Here is a 17,757-nt window from a genome sequence, read left to right as displayed (position 1 = left end):
CCTTGTCTTCAGGCTCTAGAACCTGAAAGTCGAGACGTGTTTCTTCCTCGACCGCAGTAGCAAGATCAAGAAGTCAGCAGCGCGCCCAACGCAACATAAACACATTTTACTCCCCCGTCGAGCTCAACCGTCGAGTTGGCATGCCCCGCACATAACCGAATGATGTAGTTAGCTCATTAGTTACTCGGCATACGCGCCACGTAGGCTTAGTAGTTTTTAGGATCAACAACTTCAATACTTCATAATAAATATGTCATTCTATTTTATAATTTATGATGAAGTTATATATATTCAAGTATAAACAGACACTTATTTATACAAAATATAATAGATTTACTTAAATATGTTTAGTCCGCCTAGGCTCTGAGTCCCAATCAACCGCCCGACTAGCGCCTAACGTTTTTTAAAACTTTGCCAGACATAAATTTTGCCCTTTACGATTGACTCTCATTTCATTTACTTCAATTATCACACGCTAAAAGGTTTGTTTGCACACATGAACAATTTTTTGGACTCCTTTGACGTTCATGATTGGATTGAATTGAATTACTCCTTAATTGGATTGAATTGAATTACATCTAAAACATTTTGGTAAGATGGTTGAGATTGGAAGAAAACATATCCCTCCATGTATTCATCAATGTTGATGAAAATATTATACTATCCAATCCAATCCTTGATCACAGATTGAATCTAGTATATTATCCGATCCGATCCTTAACGTCAATCGAACACCTAATCCAGTCCTAGACGCCAATCAAGGATTTTGTGCCTTGCGTCAATGTACGCTAAATTTTAATTAGGGTTGGTCGACATCAACAAATAATCTCCTCCTTGGCGCAAGTTGGTTCAGAGAGAAAGAATTTGACCCAATTAAAGTAAATACGCAATTAAATGTGTAACGCATTGAGTAGACGCTTTCCACTCACCTACCTAAAACCAAATGACCAAATGACCCAACCACAACATAAGCGTGGCCACAAACAGTCCCATAATAGTACGTTTCTGTAAATGGTTAACAATGACAGGTGCATTATTGTCCTTCTACATCCGATTTAGGTCAATTGAAATTTCCCAAATCAGATAAACCCTAAAACCACAAGGATCCAGTTGTTGCGCAGCGATAAACAAATCAAAATAAGGAGGAGCAGAGTATATTAATGTGTATGAATCAACATCCAACCACTAACCACAGATCCACATTTTCTGCCAGATTAACACCAAATCCTCACTAAAAAAACCTTAACCAAAAAGAAAGAAAGAAAAATTACTACATCAAAAGGAATCATCATTTACTTCATGTTTCCATAGATTGAAATCAAAAGAGATGACCCATAAAACCGCAAACCACGACTACTCGAAACGAGTTTTTGATTCATAGAAACCAACACTTAATTAAGCAAAAACCAAACACACCAGCACCACCCACACAGGCAGACAGACGCTGAACTGGAAACGACTGCTTTAACCCCTGTTCGGGCACTCCCGAGCGAAATGGCCCGACTCACCGCACTGGTAGCACCCTCCAGAAGCACCTCCGCCTCCACCACCGCTACGGCCGCCTCCTCCATAGCCGCCTCCACCGCCTCCGTAGCCTCCACCTCCCTGAGAGCAGTCCCTCGCCATGTGTCCAGACTCACCACACTTGAAGCAAGCGCCACCGCCACCGCCTCCACCTCCGTATCCACCGCCTGAGCTGTACCCACCACCACCCGAGCCGTAGCCTCCTCCGCCATACCCACCACCTCCTCGGCCACCTCTACCGCCACCGCTTCGCCCTCCAGAGCCACCGTTAAAACCGTAGCCTCCACCACCGCCGCCTCCACGGCCTCGTCCACCACCCCCACCGCCTCGGCTGCCCTGAACGGGACCCTCCTCTGGGCCAGTCACGTCAACAGCCTTGGTTCGGCCACCGGCATCCTCCTCGACGGTGTACTCGACCGTCTCGCCGTCTCCAAGAGTGCGGAAACCTTCGGATCGGATCGAGGACTGGTGAACGAACAGATCCTCGCCGCCGTCGTTGGGGGTTATGAAGCCGAACCCCTTCTGGTCATTGAACCACTTGACGGTGCCGCTCAGCCTCTCACTCATCTTTCTCGCAAATCTCAGAACCCTAACCCTAAAAATTCCCCTCTCTCTCTATCACTGTGGGTCTTTCGGCCTCAGGGTTTGACAGCTACTTATACATCCAACTTGAACGAAAAAGTCCCACTGCCACGTGGCACTCTAGAGAACCCAACCCACGGCTCCCTTTTGCCCACGATCCATCCGACGGCTGGGATATTTTTTATTTACACGGATTTATATGGGCCGCTGGATTCGGCATTGGGATGGCACGATGGCATTCGAATAGTCCATTTCCAGTGTCCTTTTCGTCTTTTCATCCCCACCCAAAATATCTTCCTCTTCTTTCCTCCATGTACTTCTTGTTATTTACCATTTTAACCCAAGGTGGAGGGGCAGTTTCGGGAATCTGGAACATTGTGGTGCTTGGTTTCAATAAAAAAAAATGTTTAATTAAGGTAAGAGTGTTGATAAACTCATCCTATTATCTTTTTTTCCACCCACATTCTAGTATAAATTTAATGTCACTTTTACCTTCTTGTAAAATGACATGTAAGGACCAAAACAAAAATGTACTATAGATTGCCAATTTCCTTATGCTCACTGCACTTTGCTGGATTGCCTATTTCCTTATGCCCGTGCACCATCTTTGTAAAAGAAAAAAAAATTCTTTCTTTCAATTTAATTATTGTGCCTTTCTGAGACAAAATCTCATCTTTTGTAAACAAGTATTTCTATTTTCATTTTTCTTTTTCCAAGACCTTAATTCCAAAGATCTTATCAAATATGAAACAACTGATCATATATCACTCATCATTACTTCATAACATACATGGCTTTAAACTCTCTGTCCTCCAAGCCCCTTCTTTGGTTCTAATCCCAACCCAAACCTCATCTCCCTTCTCTCTCATTTCCCTTCTTTCTAAAACTTTAAATACATAACCCCCCCCCCTCCCCTCCAAAAAAGAATTCCATTGCAATATGCAATACTTGAAATTCATACGAAAAATAAAATATCTAGACTATGCAAGGGAACAAGAAGATGGTTGGTGAGGCAGTTTTGCTACCATGGTGGTGTTCGATGGTTGGGGGACCTGGGTTGGATGTTGGGAGTTGGTGCGGCACTCCAGCGGAGTAAGGGTGTCAAGGGCTGAAATCACATTAGGGTATTTTAGGAAATGGCAGATGAGAAAAGAGTGTTTTCTTCTTTTAACACTATTGAAAGTGAAAAAATAAAATAAGATGAGAAAATAAGACAGTAAGGTGGGCGTAATACCACTCTTAAGGTGATTTTTGAGGGAAATATGGAGTTAAATTACGATGCAATCCCCATGTCCTCACGTAAAACAAAAATGAGGTTTTTCTTTTCTTTTTTGGGTGAGGTCAACTGGTCAAATTGATGGTAAAGCCACTGCAGGTAGAGTCTAATCTGCTACGCCTTTCCAACGATAGGGTTCATGCTTTGGGAGAGTAATTGGAAGAGCTGTACTATACAGTATACACACTTTTTTTGTTTATCACTGCATACTTATTTTAATTTGCGTGAATTGAAAAATATCAAGAGATAAAATAAATAAATGATATGTGAAAAGTAAAAATAGTATGATAGCATCACCCTAAATGGAATTGAAATAATTTTTCTCAAGAAAATTATCAAGTAATTCATTTATCTCATAAGACCTTATGTTATGATTCTAAATGTGTAAACATAAAAGTTACTTAGTGTTACGGTCTAGTGGTATTCTTCTTCTCTTGTAAGTGATATGTTTTAGGTTCGATTCTCACCAAATGCAAATTTGAAGCACATTATTTCTGACTCATTATGAGGCTTAGCTCACTCTCTCACCTCTTAATGTAGATAATATCGTTTGTTCAGAAGAAAAAAAACAATGTGTATACATAAAGAACTAATTTAATCTAACACGACTTACAATTGATTCTAATTTTAAACTTCATCACTCAACTAGGTGTATAATAAAGCGACACACACTAGTTTAATTATTTATAAAAGGTTGTGGTCATCGGATTAAATGAATGAAGAAGATCCATGGTTAAAATTAATAATAGTGTGTGAAGGGTAAAAAAAAATATATGAATAGCACTATCCTTGATAAAAAGAAATTAAAAAAATGTATAATTTCATATGACATTAAAAAAATAAAAATCCTTTTAAATTCAGGGTGGGTAAAATTTTAATGCACCTTCACAAACTTCATGCGAACTCTGAGTGAATTACTTCAAAATCTGAATGGGAGATGCTAGATTTACCAAGAGCATCTTCAATGAAAAATGCCTTAAAATGGACTCTTTTTTTTGTTGGCTCAAAAATGGTTAACACTCATTTTAAGTAAATAAATATATTCAACTTTTTTTACATATTTTGAGGGTGAACTAAAATAGAATCTTTAATTTACATCTTTCTCGTTGAAGTAAAACTAAAATATACATATTCCGAAAATATAAAGTGAGATGTAAAGGTGGCTTTCACATCTCAAATTTATATCTCGATTGTAAATGCTTTTAGGCATAGAATTCACTTAAAATCCCTTTTAATCTACCAAAATTAATTATTTTTTTAAATTATAATCAAATCTTGATTTTTTTATAATCAAATTTGATTGAGTATACTTGGATTTGTATAGACATTTAGAATCCAAATTCAACATTCTTAACTTATCTAGTTCCCAGTCTCCAATTCTTTATGACTCAATAGAGAGCATTTTTGCTCACTATCATAACTATAGTGTATGCTCATCATACACTTAATCTTTTATCATATGTCATTTTACTTAACCTTGTTGAATTTCAATTTATTACCAAAGTCCCTTGACTGTGCAGGCATTAGCATTTCACTTCTCACATACTTCCCTGACAACTTTATTTTATTTTTTTTGAAAAATTTAATTTATAATTTCTATCTCCCTATCTAATTGAAGACATATCACAGAACTGAACGCAATAGCGTTCTAGGTGGACTCTATTTAGTGGGAAAAAACTTTGTCAAGTTATTCAATTTCTGGTATTTATGTTTATGTTTGCATTCAAATTCATTAATATCAACGTGGATATCTATCATCCAATTCCCAGAATTTGAGTCGGACCCATTTTCCCTCCACGATCGTTACTATTGGAAGAATAAGCCGTCCTACAGCCGTCAAGCCGTCCTACAGCCGTCCTACCTTGTCCTACCTACACACTAGTCGTCTTACAGCCGTCAAGCCGTCCTACAGCCGTCCTACCTTGTCCTACCTACACACTAGGACGACTATCTTGTCCTACCTACACACTTGTATCATGTATATATATCCTTGTAATCTTGTAGAGAAAAATAATGAGAAAAAGTATTCTCTTCCATATTTTCTACATGGTATCAGAGCCGGAACCTTAACCGGCCTGACTCCATTGTTGTCCCTTCTCTTCTTCTGCACATTCGTTTCGATAATGGCAGAAGATAATCTTTTTAGCTCAGAAGCTGAAAGCTTCACAACTCATCGCCCTAGTTTTCCAGAAGCTGAAGTCAACCCAAACCAATGTTTGTGTTCTGTGTTGTTAAATGAGTTTAACTATCTTCCATGGTCCAGATCAATATCTCTTGCCCTTGGAGGAAGATCCAAACTTGGATTCGTCAATGGAAGTATTGAAGCACCTGACGTCGCATCGCCGGAGTATGAAGCATGGCTGTGCAAAGACCAGCTGGTCATGTCGTGGCTCCTCAACTCCATGGATCCTAAGCTGTCTGAAATTTTCAGTTTTTCAGAATCCTCTAGTGCTCTTTGGAAGGCAGTCAAGGACATGTATGGAAATCAAAACAATGCTGCTCGAGTGTTCCAGCTTAAGAGGAATCTTGCAAGTCTTCAACAAGGTGATAAATCCTTAGTTCATCATCTCGGTTGCATGAAAAACATGTGGAACGAACTAGAAATGTATCGACCACACACTATCGATGCTGCCGTACTGTTAAAAAGGTCCGAGGAAGACAAAATCTTTCATTTGCTTGCAAGTTTGGGTTCTGAATATGAAGATCTTAGAAGCCATATTCTAATGAATCCCGAACTTCCATCATTTGCAAGTGTTTGCACTACCATCCAGCGAGAAGAAGTACGCAGAAAAGTCATGAATGTTGACGTAAAACCTAGTGTGTCTGAGGCTAGAGCTTTTGTGACAAATCACAAGTCATTTGGAGATAAAGTATACAAGGGAAAAAGGCCAGATCTGAAGTGTCTACATTGTAATAATGTTGGACATCTAATAGATCGATGCTGGATATTGCACCCTGAGTTGAAGCCAAGGTTTGAGAACAAGCCTTTAAGAGATCATAAGGGCTCACACGCCAGACCACATACAAACAAGTACCATGCTGCTGCTGCTACATCCATCGGTGGGTCGATGAACTTTACAGCCAATCCGGCTGACTTGTTGAATGAGTTCTCAACCTACCTTCAAACCAGAAAAGGAAGCACAGTGAAACGTCGACTGGGGAAAGTCAAACTGCTATTCTTGGACAGTTTGCAGGGTTCTTAGCTGAATCTGGTCATGTACCTCAAGGAGACATTCCAGGTATCATGTGTGCTCTTTCAACTGCTCTAAATGTTAGTCACTCTCATGATTTTTGGATTATAGACTCAGGTGCCACAGATCACATGACAAATCAATATTCTAAGCTATACGATTTTGAAAGCCACACTAAACCATCACTAGTTTCTGTAGCAAATGGTAGAGGTGTGCCAGTTCTAGGTAGAGGGAAAGTTAAATTGATCTCAGAAACTGTTGAGTCCACAGCGTTTTCCATCTTTTCCTTTTCAATTATTGTCCGTATGAAGGATTACAAACTCTCTAAACTGTCGTGCAATTTTTCCCCCCACAATGTTGTGTTTCAGGATCTAGCCACCAAGAAGCTGATTGGTGAAGGTCATTACCTAAATGGGATGTACTATTTTTCAGAGGACCTCAATGTTCCAAAGGGGTTCTAAGTCAGCTCAAACCTAGAACATCGGTTGTGGCATCAACGCCTAGCACATCCCTCAGAATCTGTGTTGTCTACGTTGTTCCCTAGTTTATGCAAATCCTCCCTTGTATGTGAAATTTGTCATTTGTCAAAATCTACTAGACTCCCATTCAATTCTTCCATGTCTAGGACTAGCAAGTTGTTTGAGATGGTGCACTCCGATGTTTGGGGACCTGCACCTCTAGAGTCTTTTGATGGTTATAGGTACTACGTTATCTTTGTTGATGATTTCTCAAGAGCCACTTGGTTGTACCTCCTAAAATTCAAAAGTGAAGTTATGGATGCTTTCAAGGACTTTCATAATCTTGTCATGAACCATTTTTCGTCCCAAATCCACATACTAAGGTCTGATAATGGCACTGAATATACATCCAAAAATATGACTAACTATTTGAGCACCCATGGAATTATACATCAAACAAGTTGTGTAGGTACTCCTTAGCAAAATGGAATTGCTGAAAGGAAGAATCGGGACCTACTTGAAAAAACCAGGGCGCTAATGTTGCAAATGAATGTGCCTAAGAGGTTTTGGTCTCAAGGAGTTCGTGCAGCCACCTACCTTATCAACATACTGCCTAGTTGTGTTCTGGATACAAAATCACCATCTGAGGTTATGCAAAACAAAAAAATTAATCTTTCCCATCTGAGAATCTTTGGATGTACCTGTTATGTTCATATTCAATCCCATTACCGAGACAAGCTTGATCCCAAAGCTGTCAAGTGTGTTTTCATGGGATACTCCTCCACCCAAAAAGGGTACAAATGCTACAATCCGTGCTCTAGGAAGATGTTTGTCTCAAGAGATGTACGGTTTGATGAAAACCAACCATATTTCAACAAATCATCAGATCAAAATCGTCAGGGGGAGCATTTCCTAGATCTCTTCCCATTGCCAAATCCAGTCGAACCAAGTGACTGTGTCCATTCACTACCTCACAACCGGGACTCTCATGCAACTCTTAATGACAATCTGCTTATTGGAGACGACACTGAAGCCTCAGAAGCACAAGTAGTTCCCCATGACCATAACACAACATCTATACAAGAGAGTGAAGCTGAACCTATTGTGATCCCAGCTCAACCCCGCAGGAATCCGACTCGAGATCGACTTCCACCATCAAGGCTGCAAGACTATGAAACTTACCATGCCAGGTACCCTATTCACAAGTTTGTAAATTACTCCAAAGTCTCTCACTCTCATGCAGTCTTCCTCAGTAAATTGTCCTATGAAAGTGAACCAAGGAACTTTCAAGAAGCCAATCGTCAAGTTGTGTGGAGGCTAGCCATGGAAGAAGAACTCAAAGCCTTGAATGAAAATAAAACCTGGAGTGTAGTTCAACTTCCCAAAGGCAAGAAGGTGGTAGGCAGTCGATGGGTCTATAAAATCAAGTTTAATTCTGATGGCTCAATTGAACGACACAAGGCAAGATTGGTGGCTCGCGGTTTTACTCAAACTTTTGGAGTGGACTATAAGGAGACATTTGCTCCCGTGGCTAAGATGAGCACAATAAGGGTTTTGTTATCTGTTGCAGTGAACCATGAATGGCCATTGTACCAAATGGATGTAAAAAATGCTTTTTTACATGGAGACCTCGAAGAGGAAGTCTACATGCAACTACCCCCAGGTCATCCACAAGCACAGAATTCAGGTATGGCTTGCAAGCTTCATAAGTCAATCTATGGCTTGAAACAATCTCCTCGTGCCTGGTATGCCAAACTGAGCTCGGTACTTGAAAATTTTGGGTTCAAGAGAAGTCATGATGATTCCTCCCTGTTTGTTCGAATAGGATCAGTTAGCAAATTAGTTGTACTAATCTATGTTGATGATATCATCATCACAGGTGATAACATTGATGAGATTCACACTCTTAAACATTCTCTTCATCAACAATTTGCCATTAAAGACTTAGGAGTTTTAAAATACTTCCTTGGGATTGAACTGGCCACTTCCCCCAAGGGACTTTTTTTGAGTCAAAGGAAATATGTGATTGACTTACTTCAAGAAGTGAAGATGATGGATTGCAAACCAACTCGTACTCCTCTTGATAGCAAATTGAAGTTGGACTTGACAGGAGAACCTCTCAGTGATATCAGTTACCACCAACGATTGGTGGGTAAGCTTATATATCTCACCATCACCAGACCGGATATAACTTACGCCGTCAGTCTTGTAAGCCAATTCATGCATGCACCCACTGAAGCTCATTTAAATGTTGTTAAAAGAATTCTCAGATACCTCAAAGGCTCCATTGGTCGGGGAATCGTCATGAAAAACAATGGTCATACTCAAATCATTGCCTACACCGATGCTGACTGGGCAGGGAATGCTATTGATAGAAAATCCACTACTGGCTACTGCACGTTGGTTGGAGGAAACCTCGTGACATGGAAGAGCAAAAAACAAAATGTAATTGCTCGCTCAAGTGCCGAAGCTGAGTATAGAGCCATGGCTTCCACTGCATGTGAACTCATTTGGCTCAAGGGCCTTCTCTCGGACTTGGGGTTCTCAATCAACACACCTATGTCTCTTTTCTGTGACAATCAAGCAGCTATGCATATTGCCTCCAATCCGGTGTTCCATGAACGCACCAAACACATTGAAGTTGACTGTCACTACGTTCGGGAACAAGTCCAGTCCAAGGTAATTCAAACCACATTCACTCGAAGCCAAGATCAACTTGCTGATATTTTCACGAAGTCTCTTGCTTCTCCTCAGTTTCAAAGTCTGCTCTCCAAGCTTGGATCAATTAACCTCCTTGATCCAGCTTGAGGCGGAGTATTGGAAGAATAAGTCGTCCTATAGCCGTCCTACCTTGTCCTACCTACACACTAGCCGTCCTACAGCCGTCCTACAGCCGTCCTACCTTGTCCTACCTACACACTAGGACGGCTACCTTGTCCTACCTACACACTTGTATCATGTATATATATCCTTGTAATCTTGTAGAGAAAAATAATGAGAAAAAGTATTCTCTTTCATATTTTCTACAGTTACGCATATTTTGAAGAAGATTTTGAAGATACTGCGTCGGTTTTCGGACGGTTCTCCGCCGGCGTATCGTCCGTGGAATTACTGCGTTTTCTTGTAAGAATTAGCTCTAGCCCTCGAAACTGAAATAACCGATACTAGCTACTTCACTCAGGATTCTTATATTGCGGAAACTTTGTTAAGATTTTTACTCGGGTAATCTTTGAACCCATAGTTCTACCGAGTCGGAGGTATTTCAAGCGGGGAAGAATTACGCATGCATTTGCAGAGGAAGCTTGGAGATCCTACGACCAGTTCGAGGTATATTATTTTACTTTCTTTTTCTTCTTTTTTTACCAGGTGTTTTGTATCTTCATTTTGATGACTTGAACGGAGTACTTTGTTGTAGCTTGTATGTTTTTGCTTACAATGCACAACAAGTGTATGTAAAAAATGCGTGAATTAAGTTTTTTTTCCTTTTACAAGGCCATGCGACTGCAAAACCAGCTTTTCAATCAAACTATGTGAACTACAAATACCGCATTCATTTCATATATGCAAAACCAGCTTATTTTGGATTTTTTTTTTCTTTATTCTTTGGATATGGAAGGTGCTATATTCGAGAGATGCACCATCAGGGTAGCACTATATCTTTCCCAATTTTTTGCCACACTGCATTCTTTGAAGTGTATCATGAAGTTTGCTCAAGGTTTAGTGATTTGACTTACGGCTCCTTCGTTTTCAAAATTTCGATGATTTGGTACATTAAACATCAAGTCTGGTTTGAATGTACATTTACTTTGCTCTAGTCTGATTTTGGTACCTTTAAGTCTAATTTGGTACATTCTTTATTCATAAATTTGGTACATTTTTATTCAAAATTTTGAAAGTTGAACCGCTTTCTTATGTTTGGAGATGGAGGCTGAGGTGATTGCATCTGTACAGGTTGGTAGGCATTGGCAAATAAGAGGCTTTCCTTGCTCATACGCACTTGTTGCAATCTTGAAAAATGGTGCAAGCTCTTTTGATTACACTAAGGATTATAGTAAAGTCTCCTAAGACAAGGAAGCAACCTGGTAGACCAAGGATCAAAAGGATCAAATCTGCATTGCAGGAAGCCAGACCATCAGTATGTCATCATGTGGGTCATCACAATTAGAGGACTTGTTCAATTCTAATATAAATTTATGCTGCTCCTATTTTTATTCAGACTCTGAAGTTTGTTTTTACGTTTAAAGTTTGTACCCATTTTGATTTTGGAATGATAATTTTGTTGACCCTAAGGATTCAAATTTGGTACAATTTTTTACTCAGAAATTTGGAAGTTTAGCAGTGTGTTAGGTATAATCTATGCTAATTTGAAAGTTTGTATCCTTTTATTGTAGTATTTTAATTTGGCTCAAATCTTGACGAAATTTGAATTTGAAGATTCATATTAGATAATAATGATGAATTTGAAGAACATGTGACATTATTTTGAAATTTTTCAGCTACGACAATTAAAATCCAAAAACTGAAGAACTCCAATTGAGTGAGATTAATCATGAAGCATTGTTCATTAATTGTTGAAGATAAATATATGATTATCATTTGTCCATTAGTATTTGCTCCAGATTATTGTTCAAAAATTGGGGAGATAAATTTCCAATTGTGATTAAATAAATAAACACTTTCGATATTGGATCTCGGGGTAAAGATTGATTTTTTATTATTATTTGTTTTTTGGTCGAATCGGGGTAAAGATTGATGAGGATGCTCATTATTGCTGGTCAAGTATACTTTGCAATGCTAATGTATGTCACTTCACGAAAGGGTAATGCTATTCATATACTTTTTTTCATAATTGTATCTTTTTTTGAGTAAATGATGGGAATCCTTATGATTCACTAACACAGACCTTTAAATTTTGATCCAACGGCTACAATTATTATAACTTTTAAAAGAATCCCTTGTTTGTAACCGTTAGATCAAAATTCAATTGTAGTGGGTCATGAGGATCCCCACCATTTGCGCAGGAGGGGATCCAACTTCCTTTTTTTTACTTCTCACATATTTTCTTTTTATTTTTGTTCATTGATCTTCTCCAATTCATTCGATCCACCGATCGGAAATGTCAGTCAAAAATTAAAAAAGTTGGTGTAAGAAATAAAAATGGGTGTGTGGAATCCTGTATAAAATTACTCTCACAAAATAAAATTGCAGTATCATATAAATTCATAAACTTTTTTTGTGGTTGAGAAATAAATTTATGTATTAAACCGTTGACCCTAAAAACTACTGTGATGGTGGTAATGTCAAACGCGTTGCTGAATTATGCGTCTTGCGATTGCAGTCGATGAAGGAACTCATCTTGGCCTCTAGGTTCTAGAGCCTGAAGACAAGGCTACTAGTTTCTTCGAAGTTCACAAATCATCGGCATCGGGCTCGGCCGCTGTAATTATATTTGTGCAAATATAAGTGCGCCGAATCAGTACTAAACTATACAGACACAAATACTCAAAAGAGATAGGCATCTTGATTGTAAATGTAGTTTGACTGTCGAAATTCAGAACTCTGAAATTTACTTATGAATATCCAATCATAAAATAAGTTCAGCTTCCAATGTGTCGAACGATATAACTTGGTAACACATCACTTCGTCGAGAAGGCTAATGAAATGACCTCTTCCAACAAGGACTTGGAAAATTCTTGTTGACCTAGACTTGGATAAATAATCATTCGGTCTTGAAGCAGTAATGTTAAGCCTAACTGAAGGTGCTCCTAGGTCGCTTGATTCTACAGCTTCAATGTTGTTAAAACTAATTGAAAATGTTGCCGGTTACCAACCACAGTGTTGTTAAACCTAACTGAAGAACTATTTGATGGAAGTGTGTGATGAATTTAAGAAAGGTCAATATTTTCTCAAGGATTAGAGGATTTTGTGTAAAGCGAGAGTTTGCGCAGAACAAATTTGTGTATTGATTTAAAGGGACCTCTTTTCATTGCACAAAGTCTTGTATTTATAGGGTTGAATAATTGTTTAGCACGGCCTGATGGTGTTTGTAGAAGAGTGTGTTATTCATACATCTTATTTAATTTATCGTACATATTTTTAATTTTTGACTTTTAGATTGAATGAATTAAAAAAAAATCAAAAAAAAAAAAAAACAAAAGATGTAAAAAAAGTAAAAATGAATGTAGATAGTATCACTCTGTAGAATTCAACAGAAACTCAAACTCTAGAAGGGTCATCTATCCTTCAGATAGCCACTAGTGACTTTTCAAACAAAATAAAAGCCTATGTAAGCTTATCGCATCATCCCCAAAAACCTAGCTTACTTAGGCTTCTTATCTCATCATTACCCAAAGCTATCAGCCATCAGCCATCATCTTTTACCCTGTCCAATGCATGCATCCTGATTAGAGAGAGACAAAATATCATGAGTACGGATAATTGTTGTTATCTACTTATTTAAAATTAGAGTTAAATAACTATTTAGAGAAATAAATGATTATAAATATAACTGTTTACTAATAAAATTTAAATGTATGATTAAGAGTATTAAGCGCAATTATAAACGGCTATCCATACAAACGTTTATTTTAAGACATGTAAAATTTAAAATAAAAATAAAAAACTAAAAACCCTAAAAGTGTTCAGATTAAGGAATTAACAGGTTCATAAAATTGGGGAAATGTCATAAAAGCAAAGGGGACTGTAGTTTAACCAAGGAAAATTAGCTTAAAATTTCATCCCACTGCATTTTTGGGTCTGTGCCCGTTCTACATTCTAACATGCAGTTCCAAATGTCACTGCTTGTTTAATTTTTAACATACATATTAGCTTGAATATTGACATCGAATATTTGTTGTTGTATATGAGAACATTGTGTGGAAGTCAAAAGAAACCGAGTGAAGCAGGAGCTCGGTTGTTCCACAATTAGACACATTTTTATGCTACATCCTAGGATAAGTAGACCTTTAACTCATAATTAAAACAACCATGTTATCAATTGCTTATTAGGTAATTTCCAACCGAATGAGAGCTAAAGATCTATGTTTAGCCATATAGTCTTGCAAAAAATTATATTTTAATGAAAAATATTAGGTCATATTTTATATCATCTTCAACCGAAGGGGCCAAAGGGTCATAGGCCAAACATAGTCATTTGACAAAAAAAATCATCTCCAACCGAGAGGGCCAAATGACAATAGGCCAAACATAATTTATTATTTTAATTGAATTAATATAGCTAATTAAATTAAACTACCATATTAAAATAAGATTTTCGGATCTATTGGAAGATTATTGAAAGTGGTGGTCATTTGAAAATTATTTAAAAAAATTAAAGAAAAGATTATTGGAAGAGAATAGAATGTGAAGAATTGAAATAAAATGAAGTAAGATAGTATGAAATGATGAAAAGTATGTGAGAAATGGTGTAGGAAAACAAATTAGAATTTTTTTTTTTTGAAAAAAAATTCGTCAAAAAAAAAAAAAAAGTGGGCTAGGCTCATCGAGTTGGCTGGAAATGGCTAGCCCACTGACCTAATTTGGTGGTTTTGGCCTTGTGAGGCCCACAAACCCTTTAGCCTAGTCCTAAGCTGAAGACAGCTTTCGTGTCATTTTGAGCTAGTTTTAGCCTTATGACCCTTTGACCGGGTCGGTTGGATCGCCTTATCACCTCTACATATAAGCAAGACGTCCGTTTGTTGCCCATTTTAGATCCCAATACAAAAAATGCTACAAATTATCACCTCTACATATATCCATTGCTTGTTAATGGCGTAATGCATTGCTTGTTAATTTGCTCAAGTAATGAGAGGTATTTTTTTAGCAAATAAATCAATTCTTAGCAAATATATATATTACGTTGAATGATAACAGATAAAAATATTGTCTGTAAACTTAATTGGAATGGTATGAGGACTTAAAATATTGAAATACGAAAACGCATGTTAAATGTACCTATAAATAGGTAAAAAATGGTAAATGGGTAACAAACGGTAAATGGATTAAAACCAGGTAAATAGGTAAATGGGTATACAAGCAACGGCTTAAACAGTTATGATTCAATTTCCGCAATTATTCATAACCGTCGCTCATCCTTAATCCTGATCCACACTTGCATTAGGAGTCAAATCTCCCCTGAAGATTACCCACCTGGCCAAAACAATATCTACAAGCATATGCCATTTTTATTCATGTGATAATCATCTCATCTTGGATGCTCTATTATCTGATGCTGTGGATATCCTCCACGTTAATCATCCGAAATAGAGTCCCATATTACTTGTCCATCTCATCTTAAAAAGATTTCAAGATATTCGCTAATTAGAAATAATTATTAGGATAATGCCATAATAATGTTTCTAAAAATCATTGACAATTATCTTGAGTCAAACGTGTAAAATTGGAATTCTTCTTGCATTGAACGGCTTCAATCGGATGGGCGGATAGTGACAAAATCAAATCTAAACATAACTCTTCTCGAAATCTCAGAAGGAAAGGTGTTGAGTTGAAATCTCATTCTAAATAAGGATTCTTGTGGTTTTGGAGGATCTAAATACAGGAGAATTAGGAACGGAGAGCTTTCCACTCTTTTCCACCCGACTCTTTGGTCTTAAGAATGTTGGTTTTAAGAATGAGTGATTGCCTTTCTCTGACCCTTAATGCCCAACCTATAAGTGGACAGTAAATGCGGTCCACTTATTGAACAGTGTCTTGTGGTCGCTCTGCGATCCTTGGATGCCGAAGGCGTCCTTGGGATGATCTCGTTGTTCTTACATGATGGAGACGATGGGGTCGGTCCATGAATTTTTCTTCCTTTTATAGTATTTCGCCCAAAGGATTAAAGGGAGATAGTGCATCCAATAGTGACAAAATCAGGTCCAAACATAAACAACAATCAGAAATTCACAATAAAAAAATTTCTTCTTATCTCTCTTTGAAGTTTCATACAAAGGTGAAAGAAATGATAAAAGACACGATGAGAAAGCTTCATCATTTTCAGAAGATTATTGGACCAATTTCGGGTAATGTTTTTACTTTCGGTTTTTCGTTTGTCAGTCAAATATTTTTTATTCTTTTCAATTACTCCCTCACCTTTTGGGTTAGTGCACTCAACTTTCATGATACCAGATAAGTAGGATCGAATGAATTGAAGTTCATTAGTAATTCTAATTTGGAATTCAAAAAAAATTAGAAAAAAACTCTAAAGTCTATTGATAATAATACGAATGAATTATTAAAATACAACCCTAAAAAGTTGATTATATAACTATAGCTTCAAAAGTAAAACAAAGAGTTAAGTAAGAATAACGACCCAACATTTTAGGATGATTTCAAGTTAATCTTAACCTTTTAAACATTTTAAATAACTAACTAACGTTTTGAAAGTTAGACATTTGTTAGGTCACTGACATTAAGTGAAGACTTTGCCAACATTAAGTGATGACGTTACTAGAATTAAATAATGAGGTAGATACTGAAGTAGGTTTTCACTAATCGTTGTCTTTGGAGTTGTAATCCCCTAAATCGACCACTTTTAACCAAGTTAAACCATAAATCCACTTAGCTCATTGCATTGGTTTTGAGATTTAATGCCTCATAAATGACTTGAGACTTAAAACACGCTTTCGTATTTGTCTATGTCATCTGTTAATGATAGTGAACTTAACAAATGTCCATTTTTTAGTTTTGAAATGCAACTTTCTCTCTCCTCGTGAGAGCCTTTCTCTCCGTTTCGTGAGAGTCTTTCTCACTGCTTGTGTGAGCTTTCAAATTTCGTCAAGTAGTTTAGCCGTCGACCCTCGCCAAGGCAAGGGTTGGGGGCACTCCCTTTTCTTTTTTGTTTTCATTTCCTTCTGTCTTTGTCTGCCTGCTTTTCCCCATGGTTTCCAGCCCAATTTTCATCGTTCCCCAAACTAGCCCAAGATCGGAAAGTCCCAGTTTTCATCCCTCAGTTCCACAACTGTCCCGATCTGCAACCACCTCTTTCCATAGCGTTTCGCAACTTTATTGGGTGTCTAGAGCTCCGACTCGGGTGTCCACACCACCACCTTGTGTTTGCCGTTCTCGGGTTCATTGCTTGTGGGATGTAATTTTCCACTGGCTTCCTTTGTTTTGTGGTTTCGATCTTTGTTGTGGTTGCTTGTGGATGTTAAAGTTTGCTTATTTTACAATTTTGTGGCTTGGAGTGGCTTGATCTTCAGTGTCATTTGGAGGTATTAGCTGGTGCCGGGTTGGAGTTTGCTCGGTTCGAGGTGCTCCAACGGCAGCTGGGATAGTAGGTTGCTAGGTTTTTGTTTTGTGTTTTGGGCTCAAATCATTGTTTTGGGTTGGGCTTTCTTTGCTGTGTGGGAGGTCCATCATTATGCTTTGTGCTTCATTTGTATTTGGACCTTCTTATGTATAAATTTGTCCTGTTGGTAATAAAATTTACCTTTGACAAAAAAAAAAATAATAATAAAATAAAAAAAAGAGTCCATTTTTTTAAACTTTGGGTAGTTATTTGAATGTTTTAAAAAGTTAAGACCAATTTAGGATTTCTACAAAAAATTGGGTAGTTATCCGGACTTAACCCAAAAATAAAATAAGAATAATTAATTCCCAAAGATTTCCTAAAACAGGTAAAATTCGAAATATAGATTTTTGTTAAATAAGTCTCAGGTAATTCATAATACCGACAATAGACCCCTAATTTATGGAAAAGAAGTCTTGAGACTAAAAATCCAGATT

The 17,757-nt window shown here is 37.7% G+C and overlaps 2 protein-coding genes across 2 annotated transcripts; one reads left to right on the top strand and one right to left on the bottom strand.

Annotated features, from left to right (window-relative positions):
- Positions 1–1,126: 1,126 nt before the first annotated feature.
- On the bottom strand, positions 1,127–2,158 carry LOC137725321 (glycine-rich protein 2-like). The gene has a single exon (XM_068463968.1). The coding sequence runs from the start codon at positions 2,089–2,091 to the stop codon at positions 1,465–1,467; it is 627 nt and encodes a 208-aa protein (XP_068320069.1). The 5' UTR covers positions 2,092–2,158; the 3' UTR covers positions 1,127–1,464.
- A 3,347-nt stretch (positions 2,159–5,505) lies between these two features.
- On the top strand, positions 5,506–6,585 carry LOC137724880 (uncharacterized). Its single transcript, XM_068463535.1, has one exon. It carries the CDS (start codon positions 5,506–5,508, stop codon positions 6,583–6,585), a length of 1,080 nt encoding a protein of 359 aa, XP_068319636.1.
- The last annotated feature ends 11,172 nt before the right edge of the window (positions 6,586–17,757 follow it).

Source organism: Pyrus communis, chromosome 2, assembly GCF_963583255.1.
Source record: "Pyrus communis chromosome 2, drPyrComm1.1, whole genome shotgun sequence".
Taxonomy (NCBI): Eukaryota; Viridiplantae; Streptophyta; class Magnoliopsida; order Rosales; family Rosaceae; genus Pyrus; species Pyrus communis.
The sequence above is the reverse complement of the archived record's forward strand: the minus strand, read 5'-3'. Positions and strand labels throughout refer to the sequence as shown.

What these genes read in the sequence shown, in the direction of transcription:
- LOC137725321 (XM_068463968.1), bottom strand. Translation starts at nt 2,091, where the DNA reads ATGAGTGAGAGGCTGAGCGGCACCGTCAAGTGGTTCAATGACCAGAAG.
- LOC137724880 (XM_068463535.1), top strand. Translation starts at nt 5,506, where the DNA reads ATGGCAGAAGATAATCTTTTTAGCTCAGAAGCTGAAAGCTTCACAACT.